General features: G+C 45.5%; 1 protein-coding gene and 1 long non-coding RNA gene across 3 annotated transcripts; one reads left to right on the top strand and one right to left on the bottom strand.

Annotated features, from left to right (window-relative positions):
• Positions 1–1,632: 1,632 nt before the first annotated feature.
• LOC106097072 (vitamin D3 hydroxylase-associated protein) lies at positions 1,633–23,165 on the bottom strand. Of its 2 annotated transcripts, none has more exons than XM_025903236.1 (15): positions 22,359–22,500; positions 21,899–22,037; positions 21,433–21,573; positions 21,145–21,278; positions 20,810–21,016; positions 20,679–20,719; positions 20,429–20,553; positions 20,076–20,201; positions 19,858–19,955; positions 19,524–19,623; positions 19,396–19,439; positions 17,795–17,834; positions 17,611–17,719; positions 17,123–17,268; positions 1,633–1,943 (listed from the first exon to the last, which is right to left on the bottom strand). In XM_025903236.1, exons 2-15 carry the CDS (start codon positions 21,947–21,949, stop codon positions 1,821–1,823), a joined length of 1,485 nt encoding a protein of 494 aa, XP_025759021.1. In that variant the 5' UTR covers positions 21,950–22,037; positions 22,359–22,500; the 3' UTR covers positions 1,633–1,820. The 2 variants fall into 2 exon arrangements, with proteins under 2 accessions (XP_025759021.1, XP_019207040.1); XM_019351495.2 differs by having other exon boundaries at positions 1,635–1,943; positions 21,924–22,037; positions 22,359–23,165.
• On the top strand, positions 5,360–10,225 carry LOC112843907 (uncharacterized). Its single transcript, XR_003216459.1, has 3 exons — positions 5,360–5,580; positions 9,615–9,696; positions 10,016–10,225. It is a non-coding gene; the product is annotated as an uncharacterized LOC112843907 (long non-coding RNA).
• Positions 23,166–24,921: the final 1,756 nt, after the last annotated feature.

The raw sequence follows: 24,921 nt of genomic DNA, 5'->3' as shown, positions 1-24,921 counted from the left end.
TGAAGATTATGTGATTAATGCCATGGTAATATGAACCATAGCAGGGAAATAATTTCTCTAATCCCCACAATGGGTAAAGGGTGAGAGACAGCCAATGTAGACAGTACATCCGGGCCTGCAGCCTATGCGCTGGTCTCCTTGATCCACCATCAGCATCGGAGGGGAATAAGCGTCGAAGGCTTTTGGAGGGGGAAGGGGGATGAGTGTATGTCTGCATGTGTATATATGTCTGTGTGCATGTGTGTGTGTGTGTGTGTGTGTGTGTCTCCAGAGTTCAGCTGAGACAGTGTCCTTCGCCCTGCCAGGCTAAGTAAACAGTCTTCCAGCCAACCCAGCTGGCCTTGCATAGAAAGGGAAGAACAGTCTCAACACAGTCGTTATCAGGGTGTTGTTGTTCAGCTCCAGCCTTGAGACTGCAGCTGGCGCCGAAGGGGTATCCGCATGAGTGATGGTGGTTTTTACTTTAATGCGAACAACTCATATGAATTTCAAAGCTGTTCTAACAGTCCAACACTGGTCTCTCAATCTCCCGTTGGAGAGCCGTGAGCTTCTCCATGATGTTATCAAACTTACGTTCCGTGATGTTGTCATTCTTGTGCTCAAAGAGCCGATTCTGAGAACTCACGACCGCAGTGAGCTTCTCCAAGATGTGATCCAGTTTGCACTCAGAGGTCTTGTTCTGAGTATTCACGGCAGCCGTGCGGTTCTCCAAGATCTTATCCGTGCTGCACTCAATGAGCCCATTTTGAGAAACTCACGCCTCGTCCCATCGTTTCAATCCCAGCGGGCAGCCTTGTGGGGGTTTGAACAGCCGGTTCCGCTTTCTTAATTCTTTGATAAGCCAGGGCCAAGCCAGCTCCGATCAGCAAGAACCCTGTTATCATGGTTCCAAATAGGTAGATATCTTTAGCACTCAGGCTCACCCGAGCCCAGACTTCTCGTTGAGAAAAGGGTGTCAGTTGCATTCAGAGACCAGTTGATCAAATCCATAATTCCTCTTTTAGGTTTTAGAGAACAGACTGTGAGAGAGTGTTCCAGGGAAAAGTAATACAAAAAACACGAGACTAGACAAGGACACAAGAGGCTAAGCAGGAAAGCTAAGGGAGAGGAGGAGGAGGAGAAAAGTGCGACCACCTTCGGTGGCTTCCTTGTGTTCTGCTTTTCCTGTTTTATTGTGAAGGTCTGTGCCACTGTGTTCAGTTTGCATTTCCTGTCTTGTCTCGTCAATCAGCTGTGCCTCCCTCCTGTGTGTAGTTTCCTCGTTCCCATCTGTGTATTTGTAGTGTGTGTTTTCTCGTGTTCGTCGCTTGTCCGTCTGTGTTTCTTCCCTCTGTTTTCTCCCAGAGTCGCCAGTTTAGGTTGGTTTTGTTAGTCATTCCCAGTTTAGGTTATCTTTAGGTTCTGTTTTTGCTCGCCGTGTGTCTATTTGTGCCACCAACGTTTAAATAAAGCTCGCTCACGTCCAAGCCAGTGCCAGCGTTGGGGTCCTCTCTCACACACACCACACGTCTGCCACCGCAGCCATGACAGATTCCAGTTCTTGTTCAACCTTTAAGTGCCTTTTCATGTTTTATTACAGACAATACAAAAGACCTGCCTTCATAAAAATAAGAACAAAACAAAACATAAATGTATAATTTTACCAACATTTATTTAACCTTTAGCAAACAGCCAAAATACAAAAAGTGCCTAGATTACGCTTGTAGTGCAGAGAATATTTCACCATTTATGACTTGATTGATCTCATTATTACAGGATATATTCAAATTAACTTGTTTCCACTGAAGTCTGCAGCCTCTCCTGTGAGAAAGAAAGCAGCTTTACTTCTTGCTTTCTTTGACCAGTTGTTCCACTTCCTTCATGAAGCCCAGGCAGAGCTCATCCTGCCACGGCAGAGCAACACACTGGACCGCCACAGGTAGACCCTCGCCACCGGCCACTGCCTGAACACAAAAATAATACAACTGCAGTGAAGGTTCAGAGTAATGATCATATTTTAATAACATTCCAGAGAAAAAGAAAATGGCATTTTATTTAAAAAATTTTTTTTAATAATAATATCCATCCATCCATCTTCATCCGCTTTATCCGAGGCCGGGTCGCGGGGGCAGCAGCCTAAGCAGAGAAGCCCAGACCTCCCTCTCCCCAGCCACCTCCTCCAGCTTATCCGGGGGAACACCAAGGCGTTCCCAGGCCAGCCGAGAGATATAATCTCTCCAGCGTGTCCTGGGTCTGCCCCGGGGCCTCCTCCCGGTGGGACATTCCCGGAACACCTCACCCAGGAGGCGCCCAGGAGGCATCCTTGTCAGATGCCCGAACCACCTCAACTGGCTCCTTTCGATGTGGAGGAGCAGCGGCTCTACTCTGAGCCCCTCCCGGATGGCCGAACTTCTCACCCTATCTCTAAGGGAGAGGCCAGCCACCCTTCGGAGGAAGCTCATTTCTGCTGCTTGTATCCGCGATCTCGTTCTTTCGGTCACTACCCACAGCTCGTGGCCATAGGTGAGGGTAGGGACGTAGATCGACCGGTAAATTGAGAGCTTCGCTTTTACACTCAGCTCCCTCTTCACCACGACGGACCGGTGCAGCGTCCGCATCACTGCAGCCGCAGCACCAATCCGTCTGTCGATCTCCGGCTCCCTTCTCCCATCACTCGCGAACAAGACCCCGAGATACTTGAACTCCTCCATAAGGTGAAATTGTTTTTGATATGTCCTTATGGTTCCTTAATGCAGCTACACCAATATATATCTGATACTAAGGGAAAATTAGAAACAAGCAGTTGAAAGACACAGGGAATGTGGGGAATGACATGAAGTAAACATTCCGCTGGCTGAAGGACAAACTGGGCACGTCAGAGAAGTTGCAGCCTTTATTGGACATTCTTTATATTTTTGAAAATTATTGCAGATGAAGAGCTATACTGTATGTCTGTGAAGGTTCTCAGTCATCCAGGTCATCGTAGTCAAAGGAATTTGCAAAGAAAAGCGTCTGGACTTCTTTAAGTTGCTTGGAGACGTTTCACCTCTCATCCGAGAAGCTTCTTCAGTTCTAAGGTCAAATGGCCGAGAGTCCCAGATTTAAACCCAGTGGGAGTATCCCCCCAAAGAGGGACAAAGGACCCCCTGGTGATCCTCTAATCACATGAGCCTAGGTGTGAAAGCGGGTGTGGGACCTAATCAGCCAGGGTTTCGGGTGAGCTCATTGTGAAACCTGGCCCCACCTTGTCATGTGAATTCCTGAGGTCAGATGGCCCAGGATGTGAGTGGGCTATACTGTAGGTACAGCTATACTGTAGGTTCCCTGGTATCACATGACTATCATGGTCATCACAAATTTCTTGAGAAAATCCAGAAATGACTCTACTTTTTAAGGAAACATAAGAAGGCTAACGTCCAACAATATGCACAGAGGAGTAATAGGAAACATCCAATGATGAGCTCTACATAGCCCGGGACAGATGTGCTACCAGTGGCGGTCCTAGCCTGTTTGGCGCCCTGGGCGAACACTCCCTCTGGTGACCCTGATGCACCTGATGGCTTTGAACTTTTCTTGTCCATCTTCCATTGGTTTTAATTTTGCACTCCAGTATGAACACCCATCCCTCAACCCGAGGATCACCACAACATAACCTAACAGACCTACACCTTAGTTCACAGATTCACTTTGTCTAGGGTTTATTTCTGGGATTTCGCACAACCCAGGTATTCAAATCATGAATACATAATGGGCTTGGATTTACAACATTATGAATGAAATGTGCTCTATTTGGAAGCAGCAGGTCTCCCTCCCCTTTCGACAGATTGTGTGTGAGACTTTAAATCATCAAAGTGTAAATTATAAATTTTAAATTGTTATTGATCCCTTTACCCCGAGTCCTAACGTGTATATTTATTTTCTTACTCTTCTTATATTTATTGTTTACTTGCACTGCTGTAACTGGAGCCTCGTCGTCTCGTCTCTCTATATACTGGACTGTATGTAGCGGAGATGACAATAAAGTTTACTTTGACTTCAGCAGCGAGCAGGCGCACCGAGGGCTCTCGTGCTCACTTTTCGCAAACAGAATTTCGAAAAAACATCGGTGCAAATTATAAGTCTGTATCATAATGTCTGGTGTTTTCGTGTTTGTTGGTTTGTTTTTGTTTTGTTTTATTTTGCGAGTTGGTTATTAGATGCTGCTCCAGCCAGCCAGAGAATCCCCCGCCGCCCCGCCCTCTCCTCCCTGTGCCGCTAGCAGAAGGCGCACCTCGCAAACGGAGGGCGCCCTTACTCCCAGCAAATGGGCGATAGAAAACCGATCGGTGCCTATGCCATTCCCAATATGCGCTGGCATGACATCAGGGCAGCATGAGTATGAGCATTTTTTTTTTTTGCCGATGCCCGTGATGCCGCCCCGGGCAACCGCCCGTGTCGCCCGTATCAAAAACCGCTACTGTGTGCTACTGCAGCTGATTGAACCACATTAAAGTACACTGACGCACATTTACAAGTAAATCAAAAAATAAATGTATCTATACTTTAGACTTTACATCGGGGTCTCCTGAAATGCTGTGGCTGCATGAAAAGCTAGCCTGACAGTGAGTCCAAAATACCAGGATTACTAAACAGGGCAAAAAGGCGCAGTCCCCAAATAGTGCAGATAGGTGTTTCATGGGGAAGTCATGTATGTTTGTGCATGTGTATATCTGCGATCTCACGCATTGTTTGAGTGCATGCAAAGTGCAAAGTTTATCGGCGTAAATACATTTTTTAGACCAATGTCTGATTCTTTTGAGGATAGGGTCCAAAGTCAGTGTTTCTCTGCCTGTCTCTCAATTTTTTGGCCATTTCTCTTTGAACCCCATTGCACAGGCTGCAAAATTGAAGAGTTGGAAAAGGTTTTGTTGCTGCTGGCATTGTGTGACTCCTTTAAATCAGAGGCTGCAGGTCATCTCTGAGTTCATTGAGCAAGTTCAGCATTAAGTGTCTTTGTAATTCAGTTCCTTGGAAATGTTAAAGCTGAGTAAATGCTGACCTCAGCCCAGCTGCCAGGCTCTTAACATCAGCAGGTATCAAACTGATGAGCAGTGAGACTTCAGCCTCTGTTTCTACTGGTTCATGTTTCTAAAGTAGAATCACAGTGGCGATCAGTTAGAAGTCTATTTCTGCAGGTTTTGAACCTTTGCTATGCGCTGTCAGCTTTGTGTGTTCATAACAAAATTTACCTAAGTAGAATTTTCAGGTATTTGTACTCTACTTGAGTACCTACTTTTTTTTTCTGACAACTTTTTACTTTTACTGACTACATCTTAACACAAATATCTGTACTTTCTACTTCTTACTTTTGCACTGTCCACTTCCTGCTGTGACAAAACAAATTTCCCACATGTGGGACTAATAAAGGTTATCTTATCTTATCTTATCTTACAGTTTCAGAGCGGACTGGTCACTCTTGATTCAGCGGTATCATCCTGGCGTTTATGCTCGGGAGTTAAAGTTGGCCGGAAGGAGGTGTCCGTATGCTGTGTTTAAGATACTTTGGAAATCTTGAGAGCTACAGAAGAGGAGGAATCATGAGGGTAGTGCCGGGATAAACAGGTTAGCAAGAACTAATGTGGTAAATTCACAGTAAATAAGCAACGATAGCTGGTGAAACTGCTGAAGTCTTATTGAATTCAGCTGTGTAAATCCGCAAAGAGGAGCAGACCCACTGATCACAGCATGTACACTAAGAAAAACTTATTGGAGCTCACATTAGAAATGATTATAAGATTATTTTCTCTATGCTGAGCCACTACACAGATCTTATTGTTCCTCAAGCTGCTGAAGCTCACGTTAACCCTTGACTGTACTCTTTTTACTGTTTAGGTGTGGAGGCAAAGTCACCGTCTACAATGTAGGCACCAGAAAATAGTTATCTGTCATGGTCCTGGGTCGCTGACCCAGCGCTTTGTGTTTCTATTATTAGTTTCTAGTTTATTCTGTTTTGTATTTGTTCTTTGTGTTTCCATCATCCCTACCTGTGTCTTCCCTCTGTGCTCTGTTTGGGTCCCCGAGTTTTGTGTTGTAAAACAGTCTGTGTGTTTCCTGTTTTACTTTGTAGATTTGTGTCTCGTTATGTTCATTAGTTCCAGCTGTGTCCCCTCCTGTTTACCATTTCCTAATTACCTGGTGTGTGTATTTATACTGTGTGTCTGCCTGTGCTCCTCGTCGCATCGTCTGTGTTTCTCTGTGAACCTTCCGTGTATTCAACATCATTCCGTGTTTCTCTGTGTCTCTCTGCTCCTCGCTCCATGTCCTCCTTTTGGAATTAGTTTTCCCAGTTTAGGTTTTTGTTCGGTCCTGCCCACACCTTGGGTTTTGTGCACTGTAAATAAACCCACTTGCATCTCCGCCACTGTCTGCTTTTGGATCCTCCTTTCTCACCTCCACACGACTACAGCCGAGTCGTGACAGTACGACGCGACCACAAAATGGATCCAGCGGACTCCCCTTCTACCTCAGAGGGAAAGTACCTCGCACAGCTGTGGGATTATTGCCGGCGCATAATTCACGCCGTGGATAACTACAAGAGGCTTCCAGAGGTAGTGTTTTTTGACAACTTCTTGTCATCCCCTACCTTCACCATAACCTTTCTGGACATTAAAGGATTAAAACAAGTAGTAACAGCTCTGAGAACCAGTTTGTGTTTTGAACTGTTTGGCATGGGCGGCCCAGGGCAGGAAGATTCAGCTGCCCTTCTGGAGGCACTCGCCGCTTGGTGTTCTCGGCGTCAGCAGCATTTTTCACCGAGGTTTGTGTCTAAATCACTCGAGCCACCTTTAAAGAAGAAAAGCTACCCTCACCGTCATCACCCAGCCACACCACCTCTCACTCCTGTGGTATTGACGGGAGCGGTTGACGTTCCCACCCCGCAGCAGGAGCAGCCACAACGGAGTTCTACCTCCTTCCCTTCAGGCAACCCCGCTTCCTCTTCCACAAGGAAGCAACAATCGCGCCGTTGGCGCATCATCCCACCACCAGAGTTTGGGACTACAGTGTGTCCGGCTGTGGTGTGTGTGCAGGACACTGATTGAGTTGCTTCTGACTTTGGGACTTTGTACTCAGGGGCTGAGTGTTTTGTGATGGGGGACAGTTCTCCTAGTGATTTCCCTACTTCACCTGCTCCACTTCTGTCAGTGCAACCTGTTCAGCCACACATTCAGTCAGCTACTCAGCTATCCTCACCACTAGAGTCACTACAACCCATATTTCAGTCCATGGCTCAGTCAGTAGCTCAGTTAATGGCTCAGTCACAGTCTTCACTCGCCCCTCTTCAAGAGGCTGTGCCTACACCGCCCATTTTGGACTGTTTTCCGAGCGCTCACTCTAAGCAGAGAGACAAACTTGTTCCTCAAAAGCTGGCAGCATTAGAGACTATTGCTCACTCCAGGGCTTCCCCAGAGGCTGAGTCGCAACCCTCGGCGAACTCTGGACCCCTGGAGGCCAAGACGCCAGCTACGGACTGCATGCGGCTGTCACTGCCTGAGCGGGGTCAGTGCTCTGTGCAGCTGCAGTGCTCATCATGTGTGCCAGAGGCACCCGTGCCTACTGGTTTTGAACCTGCTTTCGCTGGGGGAACCGTGGACCCCATCCAGCCTTCATCATCATCAGCAGCTTCCGCTGAGGGGGCTCAGGAACCGCTTCAGCCTGCTGCTTTCGCTGGGGGGACCGAGGAGCCCGTCCAGTCTTCACCGTCATCAGCAGCTCCCGCTGAAGGGTCTCAGGAACTGCTTCAGCCTGCTGCTTTCGCTGGGGGGACTGAGGAGCCCATCCAGCTATCACCATCGCCTGCAGCGCCACCACCTGCGGCTCCCACGCCGCCGCCTGCAGCGCCGCCGCCTGCAGCGCCACCACCTGCGGCGCCACCACCTGCGGCTTCCATGCCGCCGCCTGCAGCATCTTCGTCTCCGGCTTCCACGCCACCGCCTGCAGCGACATTCTCATCTGGTCCAGCTTCAGAGCCTTCAGCCTCGCCTGGTCCAGCTTCAGCCGCGTCTTCGCCCTCGCCGGCAGCATCAGCTTCATCATCCTCATCCTCGCCTGCCACAGCAGCTTCATCATCCTCATTGTCGCCTGCTGCATCAGCTTCAGCTTCGCCTGGCCCGGCCTCTGCTTCAGCTTCATCATCCTTATCGTCGCCTGCTGCATCAGATTCAGATTCAGCTTCGCCTGGCCCGGCCTCTGCATCAGCTTCAGCTTCGCCTTTGCCTGGTCCAGCCTCCGTGTCTTCTTCCTCGCCTGGTCCAGCCTCATCATCATTAGCCTCATCCACGCCTGCAGCGTCAGCATCAGCTTCACTGGCTTCCGCAGCTGCCACGCTGCCGCCTGGTCCTGCCTCGCCTGGTCTGGCCTCAGCTACGCCTGGTCCAGCCTCAGCTTCAGCGTCGCCTGGTCCGGCCTCATCATCCGCTTCGGCTCCGTCTGGTCCGGCCTCTGCTTCAGCTTCGTCAGGTCCAGCCTCTGTTTCAGCTTCGTCTGGTCCAGCCTCCGCCTTGCCTGGTGCTGCGGGGGCCACGCAGCCTTCAGGTCCCCAACTTCCGCCTCAGCATCGTCGGTCATTGGCCAGGCCGCTTGTTGGGGATCGTCGCCACTGTGGACAACCTCCTGAACGTCGCCACTGCCTTCCGCGTGGCCGGCCTCCGGACTTGCTTGGCCGCCGCCGCTGCCGTGCACACGGTTGGCCCCCAGAACTGTTTCTATGCTGTTGCCATCCACACGGTCGGCCCCCAGAACTGTTTCCATGCCACCGCCTTCCGCGTGGCCGGCCTCCAGACTTCTATCACCGCCACTGCCTTCTTCACGGCCGTCCACCTGAACTTTGTTTTGGACTCTGCTCCCCTATGTTTGTTAGGGACATTTTTGCTTGGGACTCTGAGGCCTCTGTTTTGGTCCTGGTCCGGACCCTCCATCCTGGGCCTCCCACCACCCGTCCGGGCTTGGTGGTTCATTTGTGTTCTGGGGTTGTCGGGGGCCAGCCCTTGGGGGAGGGGTACTGTCATGGTCCTGGGTCGCTGACCCAGCGCTTTGTGTTTCTATTATTAGTTTCTAGTTTATTCTGTTTTGTATTTGTTCTTTGTGTTTCCATCATCCCTACCTGTGTCTTCCCTCTGTGCTCTGTTCGGGTCCCCGAGTTTTGTGTTGTAAAACAGTCTGTGTGTTTCCTGTTTTACTTTGTAGATTTGTGTCTCGTTATGTTCATTAGTTCCAGCTGTGTCCCCTCCTGTTTACCATTTCCTAATTACCTGGTGTGTGTATTTATACTGTGTGTCTGCCTGTGCTCCTCGTCGCGTCGTCTGTGTTTCTCTGTGAACCTTCCGTGTATTCAACATCATTCCGTGTTTCTCTGTGTCTCTCTGCTCCTCGCTCCATGTCCTCCTTTTTGTATTAGTTTTCCCAGTTTAGGTTTTTGTTCGGTCCTGCCCACACCTTGGGTTTTGTGCACTGTAAATAAACCCACTTGCATCTCCGCCACTGTCTGCTTTTGGATCCTCCTTTCTCACCTCCACACGACTACAGCCGAGTCGTGACATTATTTTTATTTTATTTATTTACTTTTTAAAATTGTGTTTCACTGCATGTGTCCTTGGTAGGATGGTCCGTAGCAGCTGGGTTCAAATAGGAGGCTTGAGGCAGGGATGAGGTGCAGACCAACCGCGTGTTTATCCACCAACGGTAAAATACCAAATCATAACACAAAATAAAACAATGTAGCCCAGTGGTGGGACATGGTTGCAGCAACAGCCTCTGATGTTAACTGGCAGCCCTTTATAAACTGCTGCCAACTGGCCCTGAAGCCATGCCATTATCTGGGGTTACATAATAAACGAAACTACACACACATCTTATCTAATAACCTTTATGAACATTAAATGAATACAGTAGACATAATTACCATAATTACAATTATTACATAAAATATTTCCTGCTTGGCCTATCGACTACAATCTATAATAAACTAATTTATTAATAATTTATTAACTCATTTATTAAGGCCACTCCAGATGCCTGTGGGCTCCTTTGGCTGGCACACCATCAAGAGAAAACACAGGTGAGACAATCTTGTCATCACGATATTAACTTAGCCTCTCCTACCCATTAGGTTAGACGTCAGGTAAGTGTTAAAGTGATGTTTTCCACCAGCTTAACCAAACTTTTCATACTAATCAGTGCCAGAGAAAAGGACACTAAAGAAACTGCTGGACATTATGGACAATGCTGGGCATCCTCTGCAGACGGCCATAAAAAACCAGAGGAGTCTGTTCAGTGACAGGTTGCTTCTCCCAAAGTGAAGAACCAACAGACTTAAAAACTCCTTTGTCCCACACGCCATCAAACTGTTTAACTCCTCTCTGGAGGGGAGAGGGAGGGGAAACAGGAGGACAAAGGAGGGGGAAACAACTAAGCTGTAGTGCCTTTTCACTGTGTGATACTTTTTGTTAATATCCAACGGTGCAATAGACTCACACTACTTGAAATGTGCAATTCACTTGTATTCTTATTCCTATTTATTCTATTTGTCCCTTTTGTATACTCTGTATTTATATATGTCTCTGTATTTATATATGTGTATATATGCAGGGGCGGATCTAGAAGCGTGGCATGGGGTGGCAAGTGCCACCCTAAAATGATCCCTTGCCACCCCAAGTGCCACCCCAGTTTTGCATATGACAGTGTTGTTTATTAAAATAGGATAGCATTAACACTTTGAGCGTAGTTACAGTCAACAGTGGATATAAATGCTAAAACTGAATATATTGCAGAGTGTTCCCCCCCTCCACCTTTAACAAATGATTCAGCCCATAGCAGGACCGTAGGACCGGCTTTTTTCTTGTTTTCAGTAGCAAGCGATGCTTATGATTGTGCCAGAGCACATTTTGAACAACACCATGGGAATTTCAGATTTTACACAGGTGGTTGGATGTTACACTCTGGAAATGGAAGGAAGGTGAGTGTATTAGTGAGTGTTACTCTGTGGTCCACTAACACGCTGCATCTCCAAATCACATGACTGATTTAAGCTGACACAGCAACAAGCTGCAGCCGCGCTGAGTCTCTATTTCAGCCCATATTGAAAGTTTGGACTTCAAAGTTTTTAAATTTTAATTACAGCCCAGTAAATCCAGAGTTATGATAATATAGATAAGCCACGCTTTTTTCTAAATACTGTCGTCATGTTTTTTTCTGTGTATGTTTTTTTTTTAAAGCTTTTTCTAAAGACACCGCGAAAACAGTAAAGAAAGGAAAGAAGCCACCTCTTTCCTATCGGTGGAAAAATGTACCATGTCGACCAATTAAAAAACAACAGTCAACACGTGGGATTTGGTTGTTTAGGAAGAGGGGAGAGTTTTGGGAGTGACGGTAACGGCAGCGAGACAGAGCGAGCGAGTGAGAGAGAGAGAGAGTTTTTAGATGTGGGAGATTTGTGACATTTAATGTGGAGTGTATAGTGTGTTGTGTTGTCTTGTGTAGTTGTTCTGTTGTGTAGTTGTTGTTTTGTTTTGTGTGTCAGTGAGGGCACTAATGAATGTCACAAAGGCACATTTGCAGTGTAAACACTGTCACCAAGTAGAGAACCAGCGGAGTGATACACCTGCTGTTGTCAGGCCTGCAGGTTTATCCCTGTGCTGTTCTCCTGTCTTTTGGTGGAAAAACATTTTTTACTGGCACACATCATTTGTGACACCTGATTGTTCTCTCATTTTAGTTTTATTAATATTTTTAAATGGTTGTACAAAATGAAAAAAAAAAACGGCAGGTGTATTGGCTGCATTTTTAGATAAATAGTTGTATATGTTTATAAAAGTTACAATTTATATTTGCATTTCAAGTTATAAAAATTTACTCAACATGTCTTTGGTTTTTTTTACAGTAAAAAAATACTACCAGGATTTTAAGTTCTTTGTGTGATTTCAGATCAGTAATACTAATGCAGTATGTCAGTGAAAAAACAACTAAATTCAGACAAGTGAGGTTGAGCTGAAAAGAATGATACCAAACAAGGCAAAGGGAAAAAATAAAATGAAACAATTTGAGGATGATATACAAACGTAAACTCAAAAGGAGTCAAAAATGGCCGGTTGTATTTCAGACCTCAGTGGGTTAATCCAACAAATCAAGAAAAATTAGGTTTAAATTTTTGTTAATGACAGTGCAGATTTCTGACATTTTGTGTAATTTAAGCATCTAACAACGTGATTGTTTTCTAACAAAAAAACAGTGTGAAACTTAAGTTAGACTTGTGTTTGCAAATGAACCGCCTCATGTTGGGTAGCTTTCTGGATTTTATACTTATTGGGCTACATATTTATTTATTATACAGGCTATACAGTACATAACATCAAAACTCACATTTTAATTATGTGTGTGGAAAAAAAGGCTTTGATTTTGCCACCCTATTTGATTGCTTTGCCACCCTCATGCCACCCTAAGAAAATTTCTCTAGATCCGCCCCTGTATATATTGTGGCGAGCTCAGTCACGGAGGAGACAAAGGTTTCTTTGGGAGCACCCGTTTATTTTATAACCGGCCCCGAACACTGCCGCTACCTCCCTCCTCAGCGCGGCAACCACATAAAAAAAACACAAAATGGCGCTCTCTCACCCGGAAACACACAGTCGCAGAGGGAGCATCACCCGTAACCATGGCAACATAAACAAACATAACTGTAAGACAGAACATAAATGTCAACAACAAATCCCTGAACAGCCCTGGCCCGCTACATAGCCCCCACCTAAGGGGTCAGTCGTCCCCGACAACCCCATTACCCAACACAAAGTCCTGCAAATGTCCATGTGTCTTCCTTCGGCGCGCAGGCAGATCTGGACCAGCAGGGGAAGAGTCACTTGGATGAGAACCTGGGGTGCCACCAGCATCCCCTGCCCTGGCGGCTGCAGGAGCGGGCGGGCAGTACGGTGAGAGCCTGTCCTGGTGCAACACCGCCACGCGTCCTGGACCCGGCATGCGGATCCGGTACACCACTTCTGTTAGCCGCCCCACGACCTCCGCCAGCCCTTGCCAGTGACCGCACAGCCTGGGGGACACCCCTCTCTTGCGAACCGGGCAGTACACCCAAACCTTGTCGCCAGGCACGAAAGCTCCCCCTCGGCATTTGGTGTTCCAGGCTCTTTTCTGTCGTACTCCGGCACTGACCTGGGCCTGGCGCCGCTCCCTCAGCCTCCTGTAGCAGTCCCTGGCCACCAACACGCGCCGGTTCTCTGCCTCAGGGACGGGGAAAGGCCCTAGGACGTCTCCTCCCACTCTCTCCATCGGGGCCCCCACCCGATGCTGCTGTAGGGGGGCAGTGAAGCGTTGAGTGGGGCCCTTCCGTGCTGTACAGGTGTCACAGCAGTGCACACGAAGTTCCACTTCCCGTCGACAACCAGGCCAGTAGAACTGTCCCCTGAGATGGCGGAGAGTTTTGGCATTCCCATAGTGGCCGGCCCCCACCGAGCCGTGGACGAGCTCGAGCACCTGCGACCGCAGCGTCCGAGGCACCAACAGCTGCAGGAGATCTCTGCCCTGCCCGGGGCCCGCCGTCTCCGGTACAGGTGGCCGTCGTGGGTCTCCAGGTTGTTGTACTGGGAGTAATAGGCCTTCACTTCGGGCCCCTGTCCTGACACCCCTGTCCAGCCTGGGCGTCGTGCTGCCTCCAGCCAGACCCCCACCTGAACCAACGTCGCATCAGCCTCCTGCTCCTGCTTCAGCTGCTGCATGGTCAACGAGAGCCATCCCCTCCGCCGGCTGTGGCCCGAGCAGTACCCACGCCCCGTGCCTCCTGGGCCCGCTCTCCCTGCCGTTTCGCGAGGGGCAGCTGGCGTGGGCGCAGACAGATGGGTTGAGCAGAGCCGGTGTTGATGGTGTGCTGAACCAGCCGCGTCTGCCTGCAGTCTCTGGCCCTCCAGTGCGGTCAAAAGCAGCGAACCGGAGTCTCTGTACCAAGAGTGATAGCCAGCTTCGCAGTGTCAACGCAGGCCCCCCAGCGGGTCAGCAGATCAAGGCCAATGATGCACTGTTCTTGGATGTCAGCAAGCCAGAAGTCGTGCACCAGCTCCAGATCCTTCACTCGGATCCGCAACGGTTTCTTCCCCCGCATGTCAGTTCTCTCCCCCGTCACTGTCATCAGCTGGGTGTCGGTGGGTGACCAACCCATCACAAGCGGCCCGGATGTTCCAGGAAACACACCAGGTCGTATTAGGGAAATGGTGGACCCGGTGTCCACCAGGGCCTGGCAGGGCTGGTCCTCAACACAGCAGCTCAGGTAGAGTCCCTTGAGATGCCCGACTAGGCCCGCCACCGTGCATCGTTCTTGGAGGGGGGCAGGAAGCTGGAGCGGTGGTCCCCTCGCTGTACCGCTCCCCCTCTCATCCCCCTGAGGCCACATAGTTCTGGCCTTTGGGGCGGGCGCCAGGCAGTCGCGCGCCACATGGCCAGGCTCATCGCACCGGTAGCAGCGGTCGGTCGGTCGACGGGGACGCCTCCAGGGCACCGAGGGCTGCAGCTGGCATACCTCCGGGACCTCTCCCTCCCTGTCGTAGTCTGCGGCTCTGATTTGAGGGTAGTTTGGGGGGGGGCACCTGCTGGTTAGGTGGTGAGGTGAGCACCAGCTCGGCCCTTTCAGCCTCAAGGAGCGCCTCACGGAGAATTTGAGGCATGGCCAGGCGGACGTGTTGGCGTAGTCGCTCTGGAAAAAGTCCTCGCAGGAAAGCATGCAGGCTAAGCTCCTCACGGGCTGCTGCTGGGAACTCTGGGTAGCCACGACGAGCATACAGCAACACATCCGCTGCAAAGGTGCCCAGGCTCTCCCCCGGCCTACGGCTCCGGTTGGTCAGCTGCTCCCTGCTCTGATCAGTGGAGTGCCGCTGCCCAAATCGCCTCTCGAGTGCTATGGTGAGGGCCTGGAGCTCATGCTGCTCTGACGGGGCTAGGTCATGGAGTACCTGCAGTGCATCTCCTTCCAATGCTAGCGCTAGGTGTGTAGCAGCCTCTTCATCGCTCCAGCCATTATGCCTCGCAGCTAGCCGTACTTGTGAGAGGTAGGGCTCTAGCGGGGTTAGCCCGTTGTATTTCGGTACCTTAGCTGGCGTTGCAGGCATCACTGCTCGCTGTCGGGGGCCCGGCGTGTCGGTCGACAAAAGCAGCCCATGAAGCATTGTCCTAGCGTCGGTCGCCACGGACCGCTGCCGCGGTGCGCTCGCGCCGTCGGGACCCGTCGGGGGACTTACATGGCCGCTCGCTTGCTCCAGCCTCTGAGTGTCTCTCTCCATTCCGGCGAGGGTGAGCTATCCCACTTCTGACACCAATGTGGCGAGCTCAGTCACGGAGGAGACAAAGGTTTCTTTGGGAGCACCCGTTTATTTTATAACCGGCCCCGAACACTGCCGCTACCTCCCTCCTCAGCGCGGCAACCACATAAAAAAAAAAACACAAAATGGCGCTCTCTCACCCGGAAACACACAGTCGCAGAGGGAGCGTCACCCATAACCATGGTAACATAAACAAACATAACTGTAAGACAGAACATAAATGTCAACAACAAATCCCCGAACAGCCGTGGCCCGCTACAATATGGTATATTTCTGCTCACATTCTGTAACTTCTGTCGGTGCTGTGCTATTGGAAACCGAATTTACCGGAGGAACCCGCCCGAGGGATTAAAGTTAAAGTTTCATCTAATTGAAATTTCTTTTCCTAGGCAAACATTAAACTGTATCAGCAAAACCCTTCTTTGTGCCTTTCTTTTAAATAAAAGTACAGTGGAACCCCGACTTACGAAATTAATTCGTTCCCGAGGGTCTTTCCTAAGTCGAAAATTTTCGTAAGTCGAAGCACCCATCGCGCCTTTTGGGTGAACGATGGGCTTTAGGCTAATTGCTAACTGCAACAACAATACACCGTTCAAGTGGAACAGTGAAGCGCAAGTACGAACGCCAAGGGGGTTGTCACATAATTCGGAAGGCATTATGGGCATTGTAGGCATTCTGGGCTCAGCCAATCAGAGCCAGCAGATTTCGTTACGCGGGCATTTTGCGGTAACATGGGCAGAAATATTGCCGTTAAGTGCCTTTGTAACTTGAATTTTTCGTTAAATGGGGTATTCGTACGTCGGGGTTCCACTGTATTAAAATCACTTGTCTATGTTTACATGGTTAAGGAATGAAGAAGACCTTCATCACAGTCCTACATAACAGATTCAAGCTAAGTACATTCATTGGAATTAGAATTTAAATTTGAATGATTTTTGTATTATGTGCTAATATTTTATTATTATATTAATATGGCACAAGGTTCAGTTAACTTAGTACAAAAATTGTTAGTAGAATTGTCTTTAAGGAGCTACTTCTTACATTCTTTGAGAAAATTTCAGAGACTGTACTTTTTCACTTTTACTTGAGTAATTAATTGCTTCAGTACTTCAACTTTACTCTAGTATTTTTGTTTCTAACCCAGGTGTCTGTACTTCTAGTTAAGCCAGTAAAGTCTGTACTGCTCATAACTAAATACAAAGACAAAGATTTCATGTGTCCTCATTAGTGTTGGTGTGTGGGACTGTAGCACCAGGTTCATATTGTTAAATGGTGCTCGTGAGACAATGTGTTTCAGGTCATTTCACGGAAAAATGCAAAAGTAATGTAACGAATTGTGTAATGAATTGGTTTCACCTGGGAGTAATTAAGTAATTTACTGCATTACATTTAAGAAGTGTTCTGTGTAATATGTTTAATTAATACTTTTTTTGAGTAATGACCCCAAAATGTACAAACATTTGACCAAACAGTACACAATTAATTTGCATAACTGTAATATCTTTCGTATGCTATTCCCATCCCTTCTTGGTAATATGTATGTTTTTAATCACATCTTCGTTTGGTATTACAAATAAACTGACCAGTGGACAAAAGTTTCACTTCCAGACATGCACAGTTGCAAAAGGCTCGGAGTTTCTACCTCTTAACCACAGTCTTCTTACTGCACTCTCTTTACAAAAATCTATTTTATTCTTTTTTCATGCTAAAAACCCAGTTTTGGCCTGACACAGCGTGTTACTAAATCTGCCCCTATGTATTCAATCACTCTTGCCTCACTGGTACATGTTGCCTACCTCTTTGAAGAGTTTGTCCCACATGTCCTGATAACAGCCCTTATAGTGCTTGAGTTCCTCCTCATCCTTTGCGGTCACTGTGGAAACAGTGACTACACCCGCAGGAAAGGTCAGGAGATTGTAGAGCATCGTGTAACTGCCAGCAGCTGAAAGTGTAGAAAAGAAAAATAGATTATAGATAAAGAAAAATATAAACACTGTTTTTAACCTTTAAAAATGCAGTTGATGTTTAATTTAAATATAATTTAGTTAATGCAATAATGCCTTTGCATTGCTCGTTGTCCAGATGTTCTAATCCAGGTTATGTCTTTTGCTTTTTATATTTTACAGCTCTCTATAAGAAACTATTAAAGTAAAAATATCTGTGATTTAATTTGTGACTGATGTTTCCCACTTTAAACATCTTTAAAGTCCTGAGATTACAGTGTTTTAAAAACAAAGTGATTTATACAGAAACTAAGTTGTCTGTCATACACAGTTTGCCATACTTGCAATTTTGCCACAGTATAAGAAGTTGTAGGCTGGTCCAATCACAGGGCACAGCAGCACATCAATTTTGCAGCTCCTCCAATGTGCTATTGTCTCATGAATGTAGTCCTAAAGAAAACACAGGAAATCTCAATTTCATCTTCAGACTTTCATACATGACCATGCATCATCAGCTGGCAGTACCTCAACAGCAGCATGTTGCTTCCACAGCTCTGGAACAGATCTAAAAATGAAGCAGAATGTTAGGATATAATTCCTAGCACATGGAAATGTAACAAAGAAACTGAGATTCAAGCACAAATGAACAATTGTAAGAATATCTTGTATGTTCAATCATCCAGGTAAGTAAATCTCCAAAAGTTGAATCTGTTCATCTGGACGTGGCGTTTTCAGTAGGAGAAACGTTTCGTCACTCATCCAGGTGACTTCTTCAGTCTCAGCTGACTGCAGGTTTCCCCAATCTTATAAACAGTACATTTGCATAATGACTGAAACCAGCCCACTGAAGGAACAATGGGCTGGGAGGTCAGTTCCTTAATCTTAATTATGGAAATTCTCATGACCATTGATCAACAACCATTGATCAATGTCCATGAGTCCCATTCACAGAGAGTTGGGGAATGGCTGCAATCACAGCATTGTAAGATGGTGACAGATGTACCCTTAGGCCCCCTCCTCGATTCAGAGATGGTCTTTCCCTTTTCACGTAAATGGCCTCCTTGACTCCGCCCTCAAACCAGCGTTCTTCCCTGTCCAGGATGTGTACATCCTCATCATTGAAAGAGTGTCCACTGGCCTGTAGGTGTAAATAAACTGCAGAGTCCTGGCCTGATGAGGTTGCTCTTCTGTGTTGTGCCATCCGCTTCGCCACAGGTTGTGTGGTTTCCCCGATGTATAAATCCTGGCAATCCTCCTGGCACTTAACAGCGTACACTATGTTACTCTGTTTGTGTCGGGGGACCCGATCCTTGGGGTGGACCAATTATTGGCGCAGCGTGTTTTGGGGTTTAAAAGTCACAGAGACCCAGTGTTTAGAAAAAATGCATCTCAACTGCTCCGATACTCCTGACACATATGGGATCACTACAGGTTTTCACTTGGACAGCGGTTGTCCTTCTCTCCTGGATCGACTGGAGCTTTCTTTTGGCGCCCTCCCAGCTTTGACAAATGTCCAGCTGGGATAACCACATTTACTCAGGGCCTTCTTAATGTGCTGTTCTTCTGCCTCCCTGTGTCAGTGAGGATGGTGTTCACTCTGTGTTGTAGCGTCCTGATGACACCCAGTTTATGCTCCAGTGGATGATGAGAGTCAAACCTTAAATACTGATCCGTATGCGTAGGTTTACGGTACACGTCAGTTTTTAGATGTCCCCCATTACTGATGGAAATCTCACAGTCTGAGAAGGCTAACCTGCCACTTTTCCTATCCTCCCTGGTGAATTTGATGTGTTGGTCCACCGAGTTAATGTGATCCATGAAATGTAGTACGTCCTGAGATTTGATTTTCACCCAGGTGTCATCCACATATCTGAACCAATGGCTTGGTGGTGTTCCAGGGTAGGATAGCAACGCCCTCTTTTCCACTTTTTCCTCCCAGCCCATTGTTCCTTCAGTGGGCTGGTTTCAGTCATTATGCAAATGTACTGTTTATAAGATTGGGGAAACCTGCAGTCAGCTGAGACTGAAGAAGTCACTTGGATGAGTGACAAAATGTTTCTCCCAGAAAATGTCATGTCCACATGAACAGAATCAACTTTTGGAGAATTGCAAGAATACTTTCTCACCCAACTCCACAAAGAGCACCAAAGTTGGCAGAAACACGAGGAAACTGCAAAAAAAAAAAAAAATCAGCATCATCATAAATGTTTTATCAGACTAAACTGTCAAGTTAACTGTTAAACCAAGGACTCACCACAGGTTTGAGCAAGAATGAAATGGTTTTCTTCAACCACTTGGGAAAGCCGTAAGGAAAAACCTGAGGCTCCAGACAAGGGTCCACAGGTCCCCCTTTCCTAAAATGAAAGAGATCATTGGCACACAAGAAAACAGTCTGTTCAGAGACACTGAACTGAAAATTACTGTAATGCTTTCAAAAGGAACCACAACCCCATGTTTGTCATGAAGACAATGGCAACATGGTGATGTTTAGTGGTTAGCACTAAAAAGGAACAAAATCTCTAAATGTTAGATGATTTAAGTTTAGAAGACAAATGGTACTAACTGACTTATTTAATGGAACAACTCACAGTTTCTGTAGCAGGGTGGTAGCTCCATCTGCTAATACACCCTTTATCAATAGTTCAGGGAAAACTTGATCCATCTTCAGTGGACAGTAAGGGACGAGCTAAAGGCACAAATGACAGGATTAATGACCTATGACTCATATCACATACTTGGCTTGACAGTGATCATAGTGTGTGTGTGTGTGTGTGTGTGTGTGTGTGTGTGTGTGTGTGTCTCTTACTGTGTGTCCTGCTTGCTCTAACAGAGCTTTGACCTCTCTGACGCCTCGGGCCATGCTTGGAGATGGTTGCGTGTAGCCATCGTTTTCCAAATAACCAATCCTTAGAGGTCTGGAGCTTCTGTATATCTAAGGGTCAATCATTTTTATTTCCTGAGTCAATTAAATACAATCAGTTTGCAAAGGTTAAGATTACAGCCTGTAAAGTTAATTCTGTATCTCAGGACATTAATACAGGTGAGGTAAGAGTAATATAAAGTGAAGCATTAGGACAACTATGTACTGGCTTAATTTGTAGTTTTTAACCAAAAAATAATCATTAGCAGATTTCATGAATCCCACAGTACAGGACACACCTCCATGTTAAAAGGTAATGGTGGAACAGTGGGGTCCAAAGAAAACATGTGGTCACAAAGAAGTGCCTGCATGCACAGAGCCAGGCTGTCCACATCTCTTGCCATGGGTCCAGCAGATGACGACACTAGTTTCATACAAAATATAAAGCAGTGACTCAAATATTTGAGACAGTTTGTGTTGGTGAAATATTGCTACACAGTGGTTATGTAACTACATTTACTTTATATGTAAAGTAGGTATGTTTCTTACCTGACTTTTGCCCTCGATAAACTGGACGAAGCCCCTGTAAACTAATCATTTCCCAAAGGTGTTAACAGAGATAAAAGTTTTACTCAGTAATGTGTAAAAACTTTCTAGGAAACTGACTGAATGAGACCCACCTGAGTCGACCTGCAGTTGGTTTGAAACCACAGATTCCACAGAAGGACGCAGGAATACGGATACTGCCACCTATATCAGTGCCTATACCAAGCAGGGAGCCCCCTCCCCCGATGAGAGCCCCCTCCCCACCAGATGAACCTCCAGAGGTCTTCTGGGGGTTATGAGGGTTCACAGTCTGCCCGTAGATAGGATTACTGCAGTCATAGCTGTGAACAGACAGTTAATGAGTCTTTTCATATTATGCACACTTGGAATGGACAAAGGCAACTTAATACATGAACACAGTTTTAAATGTGCTGTAGATTTTTATGTGATTAACTGGTAAAAGATGTACTTTAAAAGGGCTTGAGGCAAGTTGGTTCTCACAAAGGGAATAGCTCCTTGTTTCTTTAGGACTTGAACAAGCACACTGTCCTTCTCAGCAGGCTGGTCCAGGTTTATGATCACACCACAAGAACAGTCATGATTCTTGTGTTGGAAAAAGCAGAAGATGATAATGTTACATCAAATACCTGAGCTATAATGCTCAAGAATACCATACTTATACATAACATACTTACTAATACTGATGGGAAATCCTTTAACTGTAACTAAAATTTGCATTGCATAACCTTTGTAATACCTTAAATGCAAGATTTTCCTTGATGCTAACTGGAACTCCGTACAAGAGACCATCCTTGTTGGAGCCAACAGTTTTCAGCTGGTCCAAACTCTCCAGCAAAACTTCAGTGCAGCAGTTCAGCTTTTTGTTTACAGCCAGAGTCTGTTGGAAAGGAAACATCATCATCATCATTACATCATCTTTGTAAAATATTAAACTCTTGTTGGAAACACAAGTATTGTGTGACACATGAGTCTGTGTTGCTTATATGAATATTATGACCCAGTGTGTCTAAACTTTAACTGTAATAAGACACAATTCTGTGTAATAAGAACTAAAAAGCAGTGATTTATAAGTAGGACTAATGTCAAAAATAAATAACACTGAAATAAGGCTGAGTAATTTTAATCATTACTTGTAAAAATTAGCTTTTGGTGTATTTCATCTATTATGAACAATTTGTTTTATTATGTTACATTAGGTGAACCTTTGTGTCATGCTGGATATTGAACCTTTTCCATGTAAGAGTAAAGCACATCCTCGGGGCTCAGTAAACCTTTGTTCAGCTGCTGTGTCAGCTCAGACAGGGAGAGCGTCAGGATCAGAGCAGAGTCAGTTGTCGGATGCTAGAAGACACAGACCCACAGAATCATTATGTTATTATTATTTCTTTTAAAGGCTGCAACAAAGAGACGGAAACACATCCATGTACAGATTCAGGATTCTTTCTTTGCCCAATTTTCCACATCTTCACACACTTTCTCAAACACAACAGTGAGTTCACTGCACTTAAACGGTCTGCACACTCATACCTTTAATTTTCATGCTAAGCATGGAGACCTCAAAAAGTGCCAGTAAATTGATATATTAATGAACTAAAAGCACATAATTAGTTACGATTTCTTTCTAAAGAGAAAGTTAACCAGCTCAAAGCTCTGAACTCTCACCGACTCTTTGTACCAGAGCACCGCCTGCTCGGCCCGCTGCAAGCTCTCATCTCTCCTGTTTCTGGCTCTCTTGATCTTTTCTTCTGCCTTTCGGTGGCTGTTGATCTTTTTCACCAGCACAATCAGGTATCCCCCAAAACAGGCAACACCAGTGAGCAGAGCCGCTGTCCAGTTGATCATTTTCACTCTATTAATAAACGGTTCAGTGTTTTGTGTGGTTTTCGTCTTTGTCCTGGGGCTGCTAATTGGTTTAAATGCCACGTGGACCAAACACACAGCTGTTTAAAAGTGACAAACTTGCCTTGTTTTAGCTGTGAACTAAACAAGCGGGCGTGCCAAGCATGTAGGTTACGTTATCTTCAGGGCTGGACTGGTAAAAAGTTAACTCATGTTAACGTCTATGTTCACAGTTTGAGCTGCTCTAGCATGCCTTTGTTATTTACTTATCAACCAGCAGCCAACAGCAACTAAAATGAGCATAAAAAGGAGTGATTAACCCATTATCAAAAATCAATATGCTATGTGATGAATAGATTAACACAGGACTAACTTAGCCTATATGAACAACAACATGGTTATTCATTTCAATAATAAACCTATGTAGCTGTTGCTGTTCTGTGAGTCTATCGTGCAAGTGGTGTGATATGCCCAGGTAGGAAGGACGGCACTGCAACACTGGACTTGCCCTTACTCTGGGCTCCCTCTTTATTCTGGCAACTGGTACAGAGAAAACAGCACACAGTCGTCATTAACAGTGTGCAAAGCAACTGCAACATTCAGTTCACCAGCTTGGGAGTATTTTCCTTTTCAAACATAACACTTAACAAATGACTAAGATATATTTATACAACACAACATCAACAAAGTCTTTCTTTTAAAAGTTCTAGCTGAAACCAAACCTGTGATCGTATAGTAGCAGTATTATTTATTTATTTTTCTCCTTTTTCCTAACCAACAACAACAATAACATATAAAACAGCTTTTCTATTATAAAACAATCATCATTGTTCATCATTTTTTTCCTTATACAACAGCATCGATTAAAACTTATACTTAACAGCGCCTACCTGGTACAGAGAAAACAGCACACAGTCGTCATTAACAGTGTGCAAAGCAACTGCAACATTCAGTTCTGTTAAAAAGAATTAGAACAATTACAATCACACAGAGAAATATTAGAGCTGAGTGCAAGTCAAAAAGCACCCGACTAGCTAACGACTATTAGCTTAGCTTAGCATGCTAACTAAAAATGCTCCTCGTGAATAAAGTTACTACCCATGCATCAAAATGCCTGTAACTTTCAGGATACATGCTAGTACTACTTACAATCAAAATACACGTTGACAATTACCACTATAAGAATGTTTTCATTAATACATATACACAATTGACAACAGTGTCGCTCACAAGCACCTACCACCAGCTTGGGAGTATTTTCCTTTGCTGAGGCATGCGCTGTGCAGCAATTTGGAACCTTAACAGTTGCAGTTGCGGTATTTGTCCACCAGGTGGCTCCAACTATTCACAAAGCACATCAATTTTGAGGAAATTCATTAAGCTATTTTCTAACTCTGTTACACCTACACTGTAAATTTAATTCGTTCTCATTCGTTCCCAAATTAAAGAAATTATGCAAACTCGTTGCCTTCAAAAAAGTACAGCTCAGGATTGCTGAGTTAGAGCAACTTCATTGTGAGTACACAGAACTAAAAGTAAGTTGATTTTTCTGAGCGAGCAATAGTAAATGATTATCCACTGACATAAACGCTTCAAGTTTAGCTAAATTAAAAAAAACAGTTTGTGGTAACTTAACATTTTTAATTTTGTTACATACAAATTAAATGCCGCTAAATCCCATTTAATTGTTATAATTGTTGGACTTTAGAGATTTCTAGTACAACAAAACTTAATCAATAAACAAAATAATAATTAAAAACTTGTTGTAATGCAGTTAAATCAGTCCAAAGTTTGCTTGTTTTTCAAATGCAACAAATTGTATCAGCAAACACACTGGACATTGTTCTGCTAAACAATATAGAAATATATTGCCACTACCGTAGCTGCTGTAATTTAATAATGTGTTAAATGTTATCAAATTAAAATTAGATATTCATTTGCTACACAATTTAAAATATTAATAACTTTAAAATAAAACAAAGCCTCAGATTAAGTTTAAGCGTCACATAACTTTGTATTGTAAATTACATTACTGAGAAGATCAATATAAAATGTATTTATTTATTTGCATTACTGTGTTTGGTTATTGTTTCTATCATGGACCGACCTCTGAGTAGAAACGCAACCAAATCCAACAGTGGCATTAACATGCTCTCTGATCATGGGAAATTTGAAGTAGGACAGCATCCAAAGATATTGGCAAAGCTGATTTTTCAAAGGTAAAATTTTCACTTCACCATACCCATTGCACATTGAATAGCTCCTTGTGTCTGAACTTATCGATGTAATCTTCATTCTGTGCTGTTAAGACTGACATATGTCGTCAAATATTGTCTTTCAAGGTTATTAGACAATCAAGAGAAATGTGCAGGGTGGACAGTGGGTC

Source organism: Oreochromis niloticus, linkage group LG23 (assembly GCF_001858045.2).
Source record: "Oreochromis niloticus isolate F11D_XX linkage group LG23, O_niloticus_UMD_NMBU, whole genome shotgun sequence".
NCBI lineage: Eukaryota > Metazoa > Chordata > Actinopteri > Cichliformes > Cichlidae > Oreochromis > Oreochromis niloticus.
The sequence above is the reverse complement of the archived record's forward strand: the minus strand, read 5'-3'. Positions and strand labels throughout refer to the sequence as shown.

What these genes read in the sequence shown, in the direction of transcription:
- LOC106097072 (XM_019351495.2), bottom strand. Translation starts at nt 22,538, where the DNA reads ATGATCAACTGGACAGCGGCTCTGCTCACTGGTGTTGCCTGTTTTGGG. An exon ending in AGGAAAATCTTGCATTTAAG is followed by an intron (nt 21,279 to 21,432) that starts GTATTACAAAGG and finishes TTCCAACACAAG; the next exon opens with AATCATGACTGTTCTTGTGG. An exon ending in TTGCCTCAAGCCCTTTTAAA is followed by an intron (nt 21,017 to 21,144) that starts GTACATCTTTTA and finishes GTCTGTTCACAG; the next exon opens with CTATGACTGCAGTAATCCTA.